A 19,616-nucleotide genomic window follows, 5' to 3' on the forward strand; every position below is an offset into this window, starting at 1 on the left:
TTTTTTCCTACTTTGACAGCAATGCATGTTTTGTTTTTTTGTTATGTACGTATTTTATTGCATAATTGTGTCCATCATCAGCCCTCCCTAAGGAAAGTAAGAAACACTTGATTAAAGGGAGGATATACAGTATAAAGAGAGGGCAGTGTTACACCTAGGTGAGGGGGAAGGGAACAGGAGCCAACATGACACAGGCCGTTTTTATTGGTGATCCTACATTAGCAACGTATTGATATCTGAATTGTCTGAACGTAGCCTGTGCGCCAGCATTTCTTCTTCACCTTTTCTTGTCTTTACAGATCTGTGTGAGACCTTAAAGACAATCATTTTATTCCACAATCTTTTAAAACACGTCAATTAATCCAGCTTCCTTCATGCCAGATACCAGCAGCCATCCTCAGATGGTGGAGAACTAGGATGTGTAACAGGAAAAAGATCTAAACCCACTCCCTGACCAGTAACTTAAAGGAGACTAAGCCAACCATGGCTGATAAGTGGCCTCTATCACACCCTCCTGTGTGTTTTAATGAGTTAGGTTCACTGCAAGTTTAGACCTGCTACACTTTGGTTGAGATGGTTGATCTTCTCTGGTAACAAACCCTCCTCTAGAGCCACCTTAGACTCATGGACCTGAAACAAAGCAGATTTCAGTTATCATCTAGCATCATTTCACTCATTAATACATTACTTAAATAGTAACTAAACTCTGAGGTTTCAGCAGACATACAGATAGACCCTTAATGGCCGATGGAGGCAGAAACAGGAAACGTCGCTGGCTAAAGACAGTGGAGGCTAGTAATGTTACAACTTTGTTGTGTGTTTGGGTGACAGAACAGGAGGAATAATGGTAGTGGACGTAAATTCAAGTTTGATAGGATTCCAGCGGACACTCGTGCTCAGAAAAAACAAAGACAATCGTGGCTTTGCCTCCAGGCTAAGCCCCGCCCAACAAAATACGTCACAATGTTTACAAACAATCAAAGGGTTTATTGGCTGGAAGTTTAAAAAATGCCCTGATTATGGATGGGGTTCCTGGAAGCTATGCTAGGCTAGGTACCAGGTGTGGGACAATATACTGAATTAACGATACGATGCCACAGACCAGTGGTTCTCAAACTTTTCAGTCCCGTACCCCTTCAGACATTTAACCTGAAGCCTTGTACCCCCATGACTGTGCACTTAAAAACATTATATAATGTCATAAACAATGTAGCCCTACAGTGAAATTTGTCTCTGAATTGTACCTATCCTGGTCTAAGTAAACAATAAAACCTCTTATTCAGTATTATAACTTGATTTATTTCATTAATGATCTTACTGGTATTTACTGTGAGAAACAAATTTGTTTTTTTTTTTTTTGGAAAAATGAATCTACCAAACATTTGTTGATTGAACATATATCGGTAATACAACAGATTTTTCAATTTGTCAATGGGCATCAAAGCAAAGCAAAGCAGCTCCCGCCATATTTTGTGCTTTTTTGATGAGATTATTGCTCTGTCACCACTAGAGGGCAGTCTTACAGAGGACAGTGTGTCATGTGTGGCAATAAATGGAGGCTCCTGACTGATGCTCTATTTATCTTCGAGTTCTCACGCATTTTTTACTTTTTAGTCACATACCGCCTATGACAATTTTCACAACCCTGGTGGTACCCGTACCCCACTTTTGGAACCCAGGATATAGACCAGTGGTTCCCAAACTGGGGTACGTGTACCCCTAGGGGTACTTCAATAGCTTTCAGGAGGTACACATAAACATTTGTCAGTTTATTTTTTAACATTATAGATTTTTTTTTTACATGCACAGACTTTTTTCTCATCCATCAATAACACTTTGTGGCACAACGCTTGAAAATACACCAAAAGGTGAAGTTCAATTTCTAAAATGAGCAAAACATCAGAAATCAATGAATAAAAAGGCCTAAATTCAAGTTTAATGTTGAACGAGACACAGAAAAGAGTTTAGACGAGCCTGCAGACGCGAATCATGTATAACATGAGCTAAGGCAGACCTGGGCATTTTACGGCCCGCGGGCCACATCCGGCCCTTTGTACGTTCCTGTCCGGCCCGCTTGAGGCCAATCAAAAATTAAAAAAAAAAAATTAAAAAAATATCTATGTCGAGTGTGAAATAAAATGGTTCCGCTTTTATTTTGATAAGCCTTGTCTCTCTGCTTGCGCCTTCAGTCAATACCGTTTCCAGCATCGTCACACCCACAGCACCATCTGATTGGTTACACCCATTGAGCTACGTCATGGGTAACGGCCAATCAGCAGTACGCGCATAGTTAGTAAAAAAGTGCGCGAAGGTGAAGTGATCCCCGGTTACCCCCGCAATGTCAGCTCACGCTAAAAAAAGAAAAGTGGACAGCGAATGCCGTGTTTTCAAAAAGACATGGACCGCCAAGTATTTCTTTACCGAACTAAAAGGGAATGCCGTGTGCTTAATTTGTGGCACACAGGTCGCTGTGTTCAAAGATTATAATTTGAATCGCCACTACACGACCAAGCACGGGGATAAATACCAGAATCTGTCTGAAGATGAGCGCACACGGGAGGCTGCTGCGTTGATGGGAAAACTGAAAATTCAACAAGGACTTTTTACCAAACTTCACACCTCCAGAGATGCAGCTTTATAGTTTTATAATTTCTCACAAAATCGCCAAAAAAAGTAAGGCGTTTTCTGATGGAGAGTTTGTTAAAGAGTGCATATTGGACTCTGTTGCGCTGATATGCCCCGAGAAAAAAAGCGCATTTGAGAATGTGTCACTCTCCCGACGCACTGTAACAAGGCGGATTGAAGATATCGCTGGAAACTTAGAGCTTCAGCTGAAAAACAGAGTGACTGTTTTTCTCTGGCTTTGGATGAGAGCTGCGATGTACGTGACACCGCCCAGCTGCTCATCTTCTTACGTGGGATAACTGCAAACTTTCAAATCACGGAGGAGCTGGCAGCCATGCAGTCAATTAAAGGGAGAACCACAGGTGATGACTTGTTTACGGAGGTAAATGCGTGTTTGGACATGTTAGGACTGAAATGGGACAAGCTGGTAGGTGTGACAACAGATGGTTGTCCAAATCTGACGAGGAAAAATGTTGGACTTTTAAAGAGGATGCAGGATAATGTGACAGAAATTAACCCTGTGCAGAAATTGACATTTTTGCATTGTATTATTCACCAGGAAGTGTTGTGTAAGACAGTGTTAAAAATGAACCATGTTGTTGATACTGTAACTAAAGCAGTTAACTTTATCAGAGCGAGAGCGTTAAATCATAGACAATTTGTTGCACTTTTGGAGTTAAATGAGAGTGAACATGGTGACATAAGCTACCACAGCAACGTCAGGTGGCTCAGCCTGGGCAAGGTACTGAAAAGTGTCTGGGACCTGAGAGACCAAATTCAGTATTTCTGTGGGGAGAAAGAAAATGACATCCCGGAACTTTCAGATGAAGACTGGGTGGCAGACCTCGGATTTGCTGTGGATGTGACTGCACTCATGAACGATCTTAATGTCAAACTGCAGTGCAAGGGCCTTTTTGTGCATGAGATGTACAGTGCAGTGACGGCTTTCATGAGAAAGTTGCAGTTTCTCTCAAGCCAAGTGAAGGACAACATTCTGACCCACTTGCCAACACTAAAGGAAGCCACAAGATCTGCTCGATCAGATCAGATCGATTACCCCCAGAAGTACTCAAGCAAGCTAAAAACACTACATGGAGAGTTTTCGAGGCGATTTCAAGATTTCAAAACTCTTGAGAGTGAAATGCGCATGGTTTCTTCCCCCCTCAACTACAATGTGGACAATGCACCAAGCGATGTTCAGATGGAGCTCATTGAACTGCAGTCTGACCTACTTCTGGCAGAGCAGTTCAGGTCAGTCTCACTGCTGGACTTTTACTCCTCCCTAAAAAAGGAGATCTTTCCACACCTGAGAAAGCATGCTCAGAGGATTCTAGTCCTCTTTGGACCTTTTGTATGTGAACAGACATTTTCAGTGATGAAGTTCAACAAATCCAAACACAGATCCTCCATCACTGATGATCACCTCTCAGCTGTTCTTCGCATAGCCACCTCAGACATTCAGCCAGATTTCAATGCCCTTGTTGAAGCCCAGAACAGACTGGATTATTCACACTGAAGAGGTAAAATGAGGTGGAAAACATAACAAGTTATTGTTTGTTGTATTGCAGTATTTCTATAAACGTATTAAGTTGTTTGATATTGTTCCACAAACAAGGAAAAACAACAGTGTGAACAAGTTAAAAATAAATGGCAGTGATTCAATGATTGTTTTTGTTTTCTAATTTCAATTTCACTGAGCCTAATATAAATATATAAGGATTAAGAGTTTAAATAAAACCATCAAAAGTAATCTGCTTTTGTATAAAGTTAAGTTAAGTTAAATGAAATTATTATTTATCTTACTGTGTATCAAAAATCATATTGAACAGAATTGAATTGAAATATTGTCGATGTGGCCCTCCAGCAGTGCTCGGGTTGCTCATGCGGCCCCCGGTAAAAATTAGTTGCCCACCCCTGAGCTAAGGGGTACTTGTGATAAGAAATAAAGGCTAAGGGGTGCATGGGACAATACAGCACTAGACAATAATGGGCTCATTATTACAATAGAACATTTTTGTTAAAGAAAAAAAGAAATAAAAATTGCAGTAATAACCATGCTCGTATTTAACTTTAACTCTGGACGTATTGAATATCGTGATATCTTGTTGCACCATATATCTTCCCACCTTTACTACCTGCTCAATACTCACTATGGGCTCTATTCTTCCATGCGCGTAAGTCAGAAAAACCATGCAGCGGAGCCGTTTTTGGCTGCGCGCTATTCTGCCTCTGTACTTACAGTAAGTCAGTCAATGCACACCTTCGTCCCAGTTCCACTCTGGGTGGAGCGGCCCTGAAATGTGGGCGTTCCTATTCAAATCTCTCCTTACGCACACTGTCCCAGTGACTTAAGTTCTTTTCCTCTTACGCACTTCTGAACCTGGAATAAGTGCGGCGCCCCAAGAAGGTGAAACATTATATTGCACTAGAAGTTTGGACTCAGATACAATTTAAGCCACACAGACTCATAATATTGTAAAAAAGAGACTCCCAGAAAAAATGTCCAACTATTTTCATACTGTGTGTGCAATGTAAAGCCACCATTTGATCCACTACAAGAGTAACTAAGTGAAACATTGATGACAATTAATCTGCGCTGATCATTTCTGAATGTTCAGCGCCTGAATTTCGTGTGGAAAAATGAGACTTTCCACAAAAACAAACTTTACTCTGTCGTTAGTATCGGAGAAAAAAAAAAAGAGAGATTTTACTTGTGGTTCTCACAGAAAAACGTGGCTGATCCTTACACTGCAATAATCTGATCAAATCAACCTGTTACATTGTTATTCAACTAAAGCTTTTCAAATTAAAAGTACACTTTATCATTTTCACGGATTTCAAGGACATTTACAAGCGTTGGAAAAAGCCCATGATCCGTGATTTCTAGACATCCCCAAAAAAAATGACAACATGCCAGTCCGCCTACTTTGCTTCAGACCGCCTTCATTCACAGACTACGTGCTTTTGGTCGACTTATGAGAGCGGTGGGCGTGTCAAAAGGCTGGACCGGAGAATACGCGCAGGAGATACGTGCGTAACTGCAGGCGCGTAAAAAAGGCCTGACCGGAGTCAGTACCAAGCGGCAACTTCTACCGTTCACAATTGTTTGTGAGTTCATCCCTATCAGAGGATTTATTAACAACTTTAGGATCTTAATCACCACACTGAAGCAGTCTCAAAGCGCTTTACATATCAGCTCATTCACCCAATCACTCACACATTCACACACCAGTGGGACAGGACTGCCATGCAAGGCGCTAGTCGACCACTGGGAGCAACTTAAAGTTCAGTGTCTTGCCCAAGGACACTTCGACACATAGTCAGGTACTGGGATCGAACCCCCAACCTCTCGATCAGAAGACGACCCACTACCACCTGAGCCACGGTCGCCCGTTAAAAGCGGTTAAGGAGTATTTTGTATGGCACTAATGTGGATGTGTGAGGGGAGGCTGAACGTTTGCTGCTAACACACCTTGAAAGGTTCGCTGATTCCAATGATACACTGCAGTGTGTTACTGTAGTAGCACAACACACACACTCCTCCTCTCACAGGGATCTCCTCCTTACTGACATACACCTGCAGAAAACACATTAGTCCATCACATGTGAGCTCGTACTGTGGTGGTCACCACGACACTTCACTACCTGCATGATTTCCTCATTGAAGGCCACCTCGTCGTCTTTCACCCACGTGTAGGTGAGGTAGTCCGACACACTCCTGAAGCCCACCTGAAATACAGGACATCAAGAACACTTTCACACCATGGCAGCTCATGTAACCAGTTAGAGATTGCTAAACTAACCTTATATAGTCCGACCCAATCCCAGGCACTGGAGGAGAACGGCTGCAGGCGGCTGTAGATCACCAAAGCATCAATATCAGCACTCCAGTCGCCTTCTGCCTGCAGACGCACCAGGGGAGTGTCGTACACCTTCCTCAGCTGCACAAAGGAAAACAAAGAAAAAGTTGAGAAATAATAGTTTTGGTCTGTAGCTCAAGAATCACAATATCTATTTATTAGCAATGAATTTATTAGCTGACTTTTCTCTATTCTAATGTGTTTTTTGTTTCTTTTTTCAGTTATTTAAGCTTTACCTTTGATTCTCAACCACCATTAATACATAATTAACAATTTACAGCAGTGGTCCTCAACCTTTTCAGCCCGCGACCCCCAAAATGAAGGTTCCAGAGACCGGGGACCCCCACTGCACCTGAAGGTGGTTGAACCCAGACATGAACATTGAAGAACAGTCATGTGGAGACAGGACCATCTGTAAGGGGGGTACAGGGGAGAGCTTTTTGGGGCTCATCCATAAAGTCAGCAAAATGACGGTCCATTGTTCTATGAATCTGTGATAACCACATTTATTTATATATAGTTATCTTAAAGTAAATCCTTGTTTTAGTCAGAAATAAAATGGGTTAAAAGTGACAAAAACTGGTGGAAAAGGTGGTGAAATGGGATTTTGAAAAGTTGCAAATTAGAGTGGGCAAAAACAGACAGAAAAGGTAGTAAAAAGGGTTGAAAGTGTTAATATTGGCTTAAAAGTGGCAGAAATGGGGCAATGAAGTTTAAAAAGTCGGAACAATTAGTTTAAACTGGTAAATAATGGACAAGACGAAACCTGAATGTGGGTACATTGGCAAGAATAATCATGAAATTTGGTGAAAAAAGATTAAAAGGGACAATACTGGGTCAACGTTTGTGATATTAGGGGGAAAAGTGGTGGAAAGGGTTTATAAGTGCTCAAAATGTCTTGAAAGTGGGGAAAATGTGCACAAAAGCGAATGAAATTTGATGGAGAAGTGGCAGAAATGGGAGTAAAGCAGAAATTGGCTCAAATTGCTAAAAAAAATATATTTCTAGTTTCTTGAAGGCATCTGGCGAGCCCATCCCAGTGTTTCATGATCCGAAATGGGATCCTGACCCCAAGGTTGAGAACCACTGGTGCACAGTACAATGAACAGCAAATAACAGAGAAAAGGAATCACATCATTAATAGTAACCCCTAATTTCCACTGGATCTGTAACTGTTTTGTAACAGCAACAGAGCAGATACGTTTCCATTCTAGTCAATTTGTCAATTTCCACCACTGGAGTAATAATGAATAATATTAGCAAAGCTAAGCTAGGGACAGGAAGTAGCGTACAGACAGAATAAAACATTGGGTTCATTCACTTTATGTGAGTGTATAATAGGTAACTTTATCTGAGTGTATAATAGGTAACTTTATGTGTGTGTATAATAGGTAACTTTATGTGTGTGTATAATAGGTAACTTTATGTGAGTGTATAATAGGTAACTTTATGTGAGTGTATAATAGGTAACTTTATGTGAGTGTATAATAAGTAACTATATGTGAGTGTATAATAGGTAACTTTATGTGAGTGTATAATAGGTAACTTTATGTGAGTGTATAATAAGTAACTATATGTGAGTGTATAATAGGTAACTTTATGAGTGTATAATAGGTAACTATATGTGAGTGTATAATAGGTAACTTTATGAGTGTATAATAGGTAACTATATGTGAGTGTATAATAGGTAACTTTATGTGAGTGTATAATAAGTAACTTTGTGTGAGTGTATAATAGGTAACTTTATGTGAGTGTATAATAGGTAACTTTATGTGAGTGTATAATAGGTAACTTTATGTGAGTGTATAATAAGTAACTATATGTGAGTGTATAATAGGTAACTTTATGAGTGTATAATAGGTAACTTTATGTGAGTGTATAATAAGTAACTTTGTGTGAGTGTATAATAGGTAACTTTATGTGAGTGTATAATAGGTAACTTTATGTGAGTGTATAATAAGTAACTTTATGTGAGTGTATAATAAGTAACTATATGTGAGTGTATAATAGGTAACTTTATGAGTGTATAATAGGTAACTTTATGTGAGTGTATAATAAGTAACTTTGTGTGAGTGTATAATAGGTAACTTTATGTGAGTGTATAATAGGTAACTTTGTGTGAGTGTATAATAGGTAACTTTATGAGTGTATAATAGGTAACTTTATGTGAGTGTATAATAGGTAACTTTATGAGTGTATAATAGGTAACTTTATGTGAGTGTATAATAGGTAACTTTATGAGTGTATAATAGGTAACTTTATGTGTGTGTATAATAGGTAACTTTATGAGTGTATAATAGGTAACTTTATGTGAGTGTATAATAGGTAACTTTATGAGTGTATAATAGGTAACTTTATGTGAGTGTATAATAGGTAACTTTATGAGTGTATAATAGGTAACTTTATGAGTGTATAATAGGTAACTTTATGTGTGTGTATAATAGGTAACTTTATGTGAGTGTATAATAGGTAACTTTATGAGTGTATAATAGGTAACTTTATGTGAGTGTATAATAAGTAACTATATGTGAGTGTATAATAAGTAACTTTGTGTGAGTGTATAATAGGTAACTTTATGTGAGTGTATAATAGGTAACTTTATGAGTGTATAATAGGTAACTTTATGTGTGTGTATAATAGGTAACTTTATGTGAGTGTATAATAAGTAACTATATGTGAGTGTATAATAAGTAACTTTGTGTGAGTGTATAATAGGTAACTTTATGTGAGTGTATAATAGGTAACTTTATGAGTGTATAATAGGTAACTTTATGTGTGTGTATAATAGGTAACTTTATGTGAGTGTATAATAAGTAACTTTGTGTGAGTGTATAATAGGTAACTTTATGTGAGTGTATAATAGGTAACTTTATGAGTGTATAATAGGTAACTTTATGTGTGTGTATAATAGGTAACTTTATGTGTGTATAATAGGTAACTTTATGTGTGTGTATAATAGGTAACTTTATGTGTGTATAATAGGTAACTTTATGTGAGTGTATAATAGGTAACTTTATGAGTGTATAATAGGTAATTTTATGTGTGTGTATAATAGGTAACTTTATGTGAGTGTATAATAGGTAACTTTATGAGTGTATAATAGGTAACTTTATGTGTTGTGTTATAATAGGTAAACTTTATGTGTGAGTGTATAATAGGTACACTTGATGTGAGGTGTATTAATAGGTAACCTGTATGAGTGTTATAATTAGGTAACTTTATGTGTTGTGTATAATAGGTAACTTTATGTGTGTGTATTAATAGGTAACTTTATTGTGTGTGTATAATAGGGTAACTTTATGAGTGTATACATAGGTAACTTTATGTGTGTGGTATAATAGGTTATAATAGGTAACTTTCTTATGTGAGTGTATCCTAGGTAACCTTTATGAGTGTTATAATAGGTAACATTTATGTGAGTGTATATTAGGTAAATTTATGAGTGATTATAATAGGTAACTTTATTGTGTGTGGTTATTAATAGGTAACTTTATGTGTGTGTATAATAGGTAACTTTATGTGTGTGTATAATAGGTAACTTTATGTGTGTGTATAATAGGTAACTTTATGTGAGTGTATAATAGGTAACTTTATGAGTGTATAATAGGTAACTTTATGTGTGTGTATAATAGGTAACTTTATGTGAGTGTATAATAGGTAACTTTATGAGTGTATAATAGGTAACTTTATGTGAGTGTATAATAGGTAACTTTATGAGTGTATAATAGGTAACTTTATGTGTGTGTATAATAGGTAACTTTATGTGAGTGTATAATAGGTAACTTTATGAGTGTATAATAGGTAACTTTATGTGAGTGTATAATAAGTAACTTTATGTGAGTGTATAATAAGTAACTTTGTGTGAGTGTAATAGGTAAACTTTATGTGGAGTGCATAATAGGTAACTTTATGAGTGTATAATAGGTAACTTTTGTGTGTGTATAATAGGTAACTTTATGTGAGTGTATAATAAGGTAACTATATGTGAGTGTAATAGTAACTTTGTGGAGTGTATAATAGGTAACTTTATGTGAGTGTATAATAGGTAACTTTATGAGTGTATAATAGGTAACTTTATGTGTGTATAATAGGTAACTTTATGTGTGTGTATAAGGTAACTTTATGGTGTGGTGTATAAAAGGTAACTTTATGTGAGTGTATATACAGTAACTTTATGTGAGTGTATAAAGGTAACTTTATGTGAGTGTATAAACAGTAACTTTATGAGTGTATAATAGGTAACTTTATGTGTGTATAATAGGTAACTTTATGTGTGTATAATAGGTAACTTTATGTGTGTGTATAATAGGTAACTTTATGTGTGTGTATAATAGGTAACTTTATGTGAGTGTATAATAGGTAACTTTATGAGTGTATAATAGGTAACTTTATGTGTGTGTATAATAGGTAACTTTATGTGAGTGTATAATAGGTAACTTTATGAGTGTATAATAGGTAACTTTATGTGTGTGTATAATAGGTAACTTTATGTGAGTGTATAATAGGTAACTTTATGTGTGTGTATAATAGGTAACTTTATGTGAGTGTATAATAGGTAACTTTATGTGAGTGTATAATAGGTAACTTTATGAGTGTATAATAGGTAACTTTATGTGTGTGTATAATAGGTAACTTTATGTGTGTGTATAATAGGTAACTTTATGTGAGTGTATAATAGGTAACTTTATGAGTGTATAATAGGTAACTTTATGTGTGTATAATAGGTAACTTTATGTGAGTGTATAATAGGTAACTTTATGTGAGTGTATAATAAGTAACTATATGTGAGTGTATAATAAGTAACTTTGTGTGAGTGTATAATAGGTAACTTTTTGTAGAGTGTATAATAGGTAACTATATGTGAGTGTATAATAAGTAACTTCATGTAGTGTTCATGAGCATCACCTCTAGAGTGAAGACTCCAACTACAGGTTTGTGGTCACTGACGCCGTACTCCATGTTGCTGGTGTACAGGTCCTGTCTGATCTTCAGGGGGAACTCCTCATCTTCATCCAGCTGCTTCAGGACATCCGATTTAGACTCGTCGTCATCTTGGCCAATGATGGGCGGAGCTTTGGGTCTAAGTCGCCACAGAATCCTGTCGGTCCAAGCGGGTTTACGCTTCTTACTGCTGAATGGACAGTGAGAGGTGGAGGAAGGACAGAAGACGTATGTGTTTAACGGGGGGGAAACACAATACACTCACCAGAGCAACATTGTAACATCATTAAGGTTTTTATACTGTATCTTCACAGCAGAAATTCGCACTGATGAAAAACAAAAAAAAGAAACACATTTAAGTTCACATCTAAAGCGGTGTTTGTATATATTGTTTCTGATGCAAAGCCACAGTATAGTATTTACAAAACCGAATTTGGGCCAATTTTGAGTTTAGGTGTTAATGTTGAGAATAAAGTTTAAATTTCGAAAGTTAACTCAAAATACAATATTGTGATAAAAGTTGAAGGTTTGCTAAAAAAGTCAAATCTACGGAAGCTGATGAGGGCCAATTTAATAAAATTCAACAAGGTTTGAATCCTACATTCTGCAGGACAGTAAAATACTGCTTTGTCACACATTCAGCAACAACAGGCAAGCATTCAGGAAGCACAAACCTCAACCAAGGTTAGAGATGCTAAGTTAGCAGCAGGTGTTGCCAAACATCCACATTACAACATCCAAAGCTGGTTCTGGATACTATATCCACAATACCTGCTTGATCACCTCCAAACATCTACTGTAACTTGTTCTTCCTTTTGACATTGTCTATGAGCTCACTGAATTTCATTCAGAACGTTTTGAGATATCCTGCTAACAAACATTAATGGACGGACAAACGAGGATTAAAATATTTCTCCTCCTTGGAGAAAGTAATAACTGTGTTAATTGGGTCAAATCTGATAGTTATCTGAAGAAAAACCAACAGTTGTCGCTGCCTGTTTGTTACTCACACACACAACCTAAAACTAGGGTGGGCATCGAGTATCGAATGGTCGAGGGAATAACTTTCCGAATCTCCTGGAATCTTTCAAATATTAAAATTTTGATTCCTACTTTCGGTACCCAGTCAGTCGACCGGAAGAAGAAACCGCCTAACACCAACGAAGAAGTGTCTGCATCATAGGTCTGTAGTTCATACACAGAACATCCAAAGGTTTTTTTCTCTGCCAAATCACACCATTTGCTAGTCAGCATGTTAGCGTTACAGACAATGAAGTACGCTCCGCTACCCCTCCCCCCCAGTGCACGGACACACAGTTACTGTGCTAGTGCTCGTGTCTGTCTGTCAGAGGCTCAGTGCAGATGTCTGTCCGTCTGTCTGTTAAACTCCATCAGTTCTGAGTTCCGCAGCAGAATTTAATCACACAATGAAGGAAAAAGTCAAAAGTGACACAAAATGTTGTTATTGTGCTGCTAGTGATTAATAAAAGGGTCTTTGTGGCATTTTTCTCCACTGACTTTGACCCATTATTGTTTTTCTTGTAAAACTATTGAAAAAAATAATAAATTGAGTTTATATCACCTATTGCCATTTTGAGGAAATATTTAGAGATATGAATATTGGTCCATTTCACTCAGGCCTAATGTAACCAAAGCAGTAACGTTTTATCTTGTAATAGATATGATTGTCTAAACTGTGTGAAATGAGGCGTTCAAACACTGATTAAAGTAGGATTTTATTAATATGAGTGTGTTACCTCAATAACAAATAGAAATCACTAGACTGATATGCTGCCTTGTTATGTAGCAAGTATTGCTAATGCTAATGCTACACCACTTTAGTTAAACAATGTAAAAAGACTGTGTGACTAAAATAACTCATCAGCCTTTTTGTTTGATGTTAATTGTATTTGGAACCAGTTTGATAAACTGCTTACATACATTTTTAAAAATTATTTGAAAATGACCTTGTCTTAAATGATCTTTTATTCCTTTGCTCCATTTAGGGCGATGATGTTGAGAAGGTGAATTGGTTTGTTTTATTGGTAAATAACTACAAAATAGTCTAAATGATTTGAATGAAAAAAATCGTGATAAAATAGTGATCGTGATTTAACAAATAAAAAATTGTGATATGATATTTTTCTCACATCACCCACCCCTAGTTGGGATTTGGAACCAGATTTAACATAAGGAACAGGAATGGGTTGCTCACATTTAGAACCCGCAGGGTCAGCGTATCGATACGAGTAATCCCCTCAGTTTGTCTAAGGTTTAGCAGCACAGCATTCTTTTTAAACCACATGATTCTTGTCAAGTTTACCATCTTTTTACAGCTGATTTTAAGTTTTTAGGTGTGTTATAAATCTGTTCTATAGCTGCTGCTGCTCTCACTGACATCCGTGTTGTTGTAACTTAGTTGCGTTGTCACGGTCTGAGTTTCCCTCCGTGCTGAGATTCTCTTAAAATCTCAATACGTGACTGCTACGTACTGAGATGTACCCATGCTGGATTATACTGATTTAAAAAAAATAAAAGTTACATTAGGTTAACTGTTATTTACTGCAATGTATATAATCATGTTTTTAGGGGAAAAAAATTATATGTTTTCGTATGAAGTTTTATTATAATCATCTTTTTTCCAACATGTGCTTTATTTTTTATCCAAACAGAATACAAGAAATAAAAAAAAACTGCATTTAATAAATTATAAAACAATTTTTTAATACAAACTCAATACATGTATTAATAAAAAACTGCATATAAAACATATTTCTCCTGCCTCGTATAATGAGCAGTTGTACATTTTTCCCCAAGAAACATTAGCTTTGAACCTTAGCTTTGAAGTTAAATTTTTAATCAGCTCGGCGGAAGTAGAAAAAAGCTAAGCGGAAGTAGCATGAATTCATTTTCTTATTGATCTCAGCACAAGGTAAACTCAGACCGTGACAGCAGTACCAACGTGCTTCCCGGCTAGTCCGTGTTCAAAACAAAACACAAAGTACGTGGTGCATTCAATGTGCCTCGGAAACACAGGATAGAATGAAAAACAACATGAAAAAAATCACCCCGCGACCCTGAAAACAGGAACAAGCGGGTCAGAAAATGGATGGATGATAGATGGATGAAAAAAAATCGATGCAACCATGGATTTTACTAATGCAGGCACGCAGTGACCGATGCATCTCGATTTCACCCGTAAATTGTACCAATGCACACTGAATTGATACACTCGCATCACGCACATTTATATCTAAATACCGAATCGTATCGATTAATCTCCAGATGTGTTGTGCACGACCAACATGATCATTGTACACTGTATACAATATATACATGTATATTAAGAATGTGCAATATGTTATCATTTATGATATATCGTCAAAAACATTCCCACCGTTAAATTCCCATTAATGACATACTGTATGTAAGTGCGCATCATTACTGTCATCAAACCACAAAGAGCCACTGATTTCTTCATGGTCAGATTTTACACTTGTATGGAAGGATAAAAGCTAACATGTCAAACATCGTGTGAAATAAAACTTAGCATTATACTAACGTCACTATTCATCTGTCCCAACTTGTGAAACGCAATATTTTTTTATGTAAATTTAACAAGATTAACAAGACTAAGCTGGTCCATAAGACATTAATGTAACAATTAATTAACTGTTACACCAAAGTATCCTGTTAGCACTGCTCTCTGTAATTAATGGTAAATGGTAAATTATCAGATATAAGTTTCAGTAGTAGTGGTTTATATTAAACAGTAAAAACACTATTCAAGTTATTTTTTCTTTCCATGTGCTTCTTTTAGAAAATAAATTCATTATAAATGAGGAAATGATATGCTTACAAACTAACACTAATGGAGGGAACCATATGCACAAATATATTCCATAAAATATTAGGCCATGAGCTGTTTGAGTCAGCATATTTTTAAATGTGTAGCGGTAAATGCTGTTACTGAAGCAGATTCCAGTGTTGATGTATTCAATTTAATTTGTGTTTGTAAGGAACCTGTTTTCACTTTAATTTGGAATTGCTTTATTTATTTGTTGTTTATATCGCCCATCCCTAATGTATATACATCCAATATACATTGTACAATTGCCTCTTAAAAGAATCAGAATCGGGAATCGTTAGGAATCGGAATCAAAACCGTAATCGTTCAAAATCAAACGATGCCCAACCCTATTTAAAATACGTTGGGACTTCATTTATGGAAAGGTGAGTGAAAGAGTTTAGATACGTTAGATATGAGGTAAAGTAAGCATAGGAGTGAGCAGTTAAACATAATTACATGTGGAAAAAAAAATGCTTTGGCCTCTTACTTAAAGTCAAACCATGTCCTGTAGAACCTGTGAAGTTTAACAAAGGAGGGGGTGAAACATAGAATCTACTGGAAACAGAAAAACGACAAATGATTGTGATTTATTCATGAACTCATTGATAAAACATTTACCTGCTATCATACGTGTCGGAGTTTAGATCAAACTTATAAGTGGGCGGGAAGTCCAAAGGGCCTTCCTCAAACTCCTGCAGGATCTGCTCTTTTTGCTTCATCATGTTCAACTGGAAAAACACACGCACGCACGCAAGCACGCACGCACGCACGCACACACACACACACACAGAGTCAGGCTTTTGCTTTGTTAGTTAAACCACATGACGTGCACAGACCCCTCAGGGATCTCACCTGGTCTTTACTCCACAGTAATTTAAAGTTTTGACTGTTTATACAGTTGCGAACAAAGTGCATCCCATGATCTTGAATCCTGAAGTTTAGGTCTCCAAACCAGAAAACCAGTCTGGACCAGGAGCAGAACCAGGTTGCCGGAGAAAGAAAAAAAAAGAAGATAGAGAGAGAGAATCTTAAAAAGTGCAGGACTTAGTGGATTTTTTTCCTCAGTGCATCTTCTCACCTGTGATCGACTATTCTCTGAGCCTTTTTGCCATCAAATGTTTGTGAGTCCATGATGTACTCGAACTCATCCACTCTCTCTGAGGCGTAGTTCATGTGAGCAGCCAGGTGACAGTTGAGGAAACAGAGAACGTGGCCGTAGAGAGACAGATGGATGGACACACCCCCTTTGTTGCCCTGAAGGATGAAAAACTTTAACTTGACAAATCACACGTCAAAAATGATGAATTATTTACTATGTAAGAACCAGGGGTGAAAGTAATGGATTACAAGTACTCACGTTACTGGAATTGAGTAGCTTTTATGGGTACTTTGTTCAGTACATTTCTAAATCAGTAATAAGTGAGGATGCTAATGCAAGGCTAATGCTAGCTAATGGTAATGCTAATGCTAGTTAATGCCAATTAATGCTAATGCAAATGCTAGCTAATGCTAAACTAATGCAGTGCGACGAGGGCCAGCACCTTCATTCTCAATTGCAATTTTTGTTTGTTTATTTTTTTATCATTTATTTATATACATTCTGGTTTCTTCTCGTATATTCTGTATTTATATATTATTTCAACCATGTGTGCTGCTTAGCTTTTCTTTCTGTAATGCTGCTCTAAATGTAATTTCCCTGACGGAGCCTTCCCAAGGAATTAATAAAGTCTATCTAATTTAATCTAATTTTCTTCAGGAAATGCAAATATTCTTAAGTTTTACTTGTGCTTAAAGCAAGGGAATTTTTTAGGAACATTTTAAAAGACGTAAAGTCATTTGTTACATTCAGATTCATATTTTTTGTTTTGAAATGATCAATGGACATTGTGAAACTACAAATACATCAATAAATAACCAGACAACAATCAAATACATCACATCATAGACGACCAATCAGATTAAACGTAATGCACAGCACCAAAACAGCATTAAATGGCATTTATTTTCTTAGTTTTAGAGTTCATAAATGTACCCTGAGAATTTCTTTTTTTTTTTTTTTTATTGAATCCATTGGTGTTATTTTATTCAAAAAATATTTTTTGACAAACCTTTTATTTTATACAGATGCCTTTGTGGAATATAAATTAATTGTGATAGTTTTGGTCACTTCCTTTTTAAGTTTATACATGAGATGTTTAATGTATGCAAGGGAACCATGGCAAGATTTATTACCAACAATAAAGGGGGGGGGGAGTAACGGTGCTTCTACTTGAGTTGGATATATCAGTACTCTTTATACCTCTGGTAAGAACACCAAATATGGAGCAGTTTGATCTTAAGTGGGCCACAGACTTTAGGTGCGAAAAGGCATCTGGGGACCCCCTCCCAGTGTCTTGCGATGGGGTCCTGACCCCAAGGTTCAGAAACCATGCCTTAAAGGAAGCCAGTGAAAATGTCACTGGGACATTCATTTATCATAACTGCAACAATGTGTGGAACTAGTGCTTTCTATGAATTGTGGGTAATGATATTGTTTTTGACCAAAAATAAATTCATGATTTCGGTGTCCTTTCAGTATAATGGTGTATTACCCACTCACCCAGTAGCCAAAAAGGCCTGTGCGTGTGTACATAGTCTGAATGTCTCTGATGAAAGCAATGTGCTCCAGCTTAGAGAAGAAGAGCAACAGGAGACCCTGCATCCTTATGGAGGACACCTAGAATACATAAACACAGATCAGAAAAGTGACTGATATCAGTCCCAACAGGATCTTCACCTTCAAGTTCCTAGATTTTGTGACAAATTCCTTTTTAATGAAGGGAAATATATTGTAACCATTCAGGGAAAATTCCAGGATTTTGTAAGAATTTTAAGGTTTTTTCAAAGGTTTAACATTAAAAATTACTGTAATCATGCAATGTAAGCACCGGGAAAACTGTGAGGCCCTGCATGTATTGGTGAGTTTTATTTACACATTGACACGTTTTCTCTGTCATTTTTACTTTCTCCTGCGGGCCGAATTGGATGCTTCAAAGGGCCGGATTTGGCCCCCAGGCCATGAGTTTGACACCTGTGCTTCAAGTAAAGCGTTCTATTTTTGTTTTTTCTTTTCACAAGCTTGGAGCTGGGATATGGAGGTAAATTCATGCCAAAACCGCATCAACTCACACGTTTTACTCATGCAAAGCTAACATACGTTTCTAATAAAGTTTACTCGCATTTGTGTGTGGATCTACTGCACATGGCACAAAGCTATAGCGCTAAAAAGTGAAAGTTATTTGTCACAAGCATTAGTAAAACGTGTGGGTTTGTGAGGTTTTTGATTTTACCTCCATACTGCGTTAGTGCATGTTTCGGTCATTAGATTTTCCACTCAGAAAATAACCTTAAAAACCAAAAAAAATGTAGTCGTGATTTTCATTTTAAAATGAAAAATTATGGTTCAAATTAAGGCATTTTTTAAAATCAGGGTCGAGAAAGGATAAACAAATATTTAAAAAAAGACGGTTGATTTTCCATTTTCTGTTTCTTAAAATAAAAATGTTAGAAGACAGAAACAAAACAATGTCGTTGAAACCGTACTATGACATGATTTTTGAAAATCATGGCTTGTATTTTTGTTATAGAAGAGGTTTTTTCTGTCCTCTTCACTGAGACACTCTTTAATTGCTTTGGAAAAATAATTTCTCATCCATGTCCATCAACTAATGTTACACAGCAGCGCAAAAATTATTTCCCTCTCCTACACAACACCATCCTCAAACGCGCTCTTACTTTGAAAGTTCCAACATTTTATTTTTTTATTTTAGAAAAAACTGAATTAGTTTAAACTGTTTTTTAAAGTTTAGTTCATCCTTTCTTGAACCTGATAAAGAAAAAATGCTTTAATTTTACATTTTAAAATGAGAATCAAAAAAACCACTTCTTTTTTTTTTTTTAAATATTCCTTTTTGAAGAAAAAAAAAACCAATGACACCAACATACACTGACCATACTGGGCCACTACTGGTACATGTGGCCTGAGGCCACCATTTGACTTTCTCTGGTCTCATTAACTTTGAAGGTGATAGTGAGGGTGCTGTACGGCAAGGCAGATTTCTGTGTATAGCACATTTCATACAAAAGGCAATTTAATGTGCTCTTTTTGTATCTAGGCAGTTTGTACCATGACATATTTCCGTGGTGCTAGGACAGACATGAACATCTGGCTCCATGAGTCGTCGAATGTGATGTCCGACAAGAATCTTAACGGAGCGGCGGACACTTCCTGCAGCCTTACACAAACACACAGATTATCAATCAGCTACACATCCTCTTACTGAGGCCTGCAGTCATTACAC

The 19,616-nt window shown here is 36.9% G+C and overlaps 1 protein-coding gene across 5 annotated transcripts in view; it reads right to left on the reverse strand.

The window, feature by feature from the left end:
• Positions 1 to 242: 242 nt before the first annotated feature.
• LOC114474715 (inositol polyphosphate 5-phosphatase K-like) overlaps positions 243 to 19,616 on the reverse strand; it is a 28,725-nt gene continuing 9,351 nt past the window's right edge. For 2 of the 5 annotated variants that reach the window (XM_028465188.1, XM_028465189.1), the window contains exons 4-14: positions 19,442 to 19,550; positions 17,876 to 17,992; positions 16,355 to 16,530; positions 16,129 to 16,240; positions 15,895 to 16,004; positions 15,764 to 15,790; positions 11,391 to 11,616; positions 6,429 to 6,566; positions 6,271 to 6,354; positions 6,098 to 6,202; positions 243 to 630 (exon numbers count right to left, since the gene is read on the reverse strand). In XM_028465188.1, coding sequence (XP_028320989.1) covers positions 538 to 630; positions 6,098 to 6,202; positions 6,271 to 6,354; positions 6,429 to 6,566; positions 11,391 to 11,616; positions 15,764 to 15,790; positions 15,895 to 16,004; positions 16,129 to 16,240; positions 16,355 to 16,530; positions 17,876 to 17,992; positions 19,442 to 19,550 — 1,297 coding nt within the window. In that variant the 3' untranslated portion in view covers positions 243 to 537. The remainder of the gene's footprint in view (positions 631 to 6,097; positions 6,203 to 6,270; positions 6,355 to 6,428; positions 6,567 to 11,390; positions 11,617 to 15,763; positions 15,791 to 15,894; positions 16,005 to 16,128; positions 16,241 to 16,354; positions 16,531 to 17,875; positions 17,993 to 19,441; positions 19,551 to 19,616) is intronic. The other 3 variants (XM_028465190.1, XM_028465193.1, XM_028465191.1) reach the window with 3 other exon arrangements.

Source organism: Gouania willdenowi, chromosome 13 (assembly GCF_900634775.1).
Source record: "Gouania willdenowi chromosome 13, fGouWil2.1, whole genome shotgun sequence".
Classification (NCBI taxonomy): Eukaryota; Metazoa; Chordata; class Actinopteri; order Blenniiformes; family Gobiesocidae; genus Gouania; species Gouania willdenowi.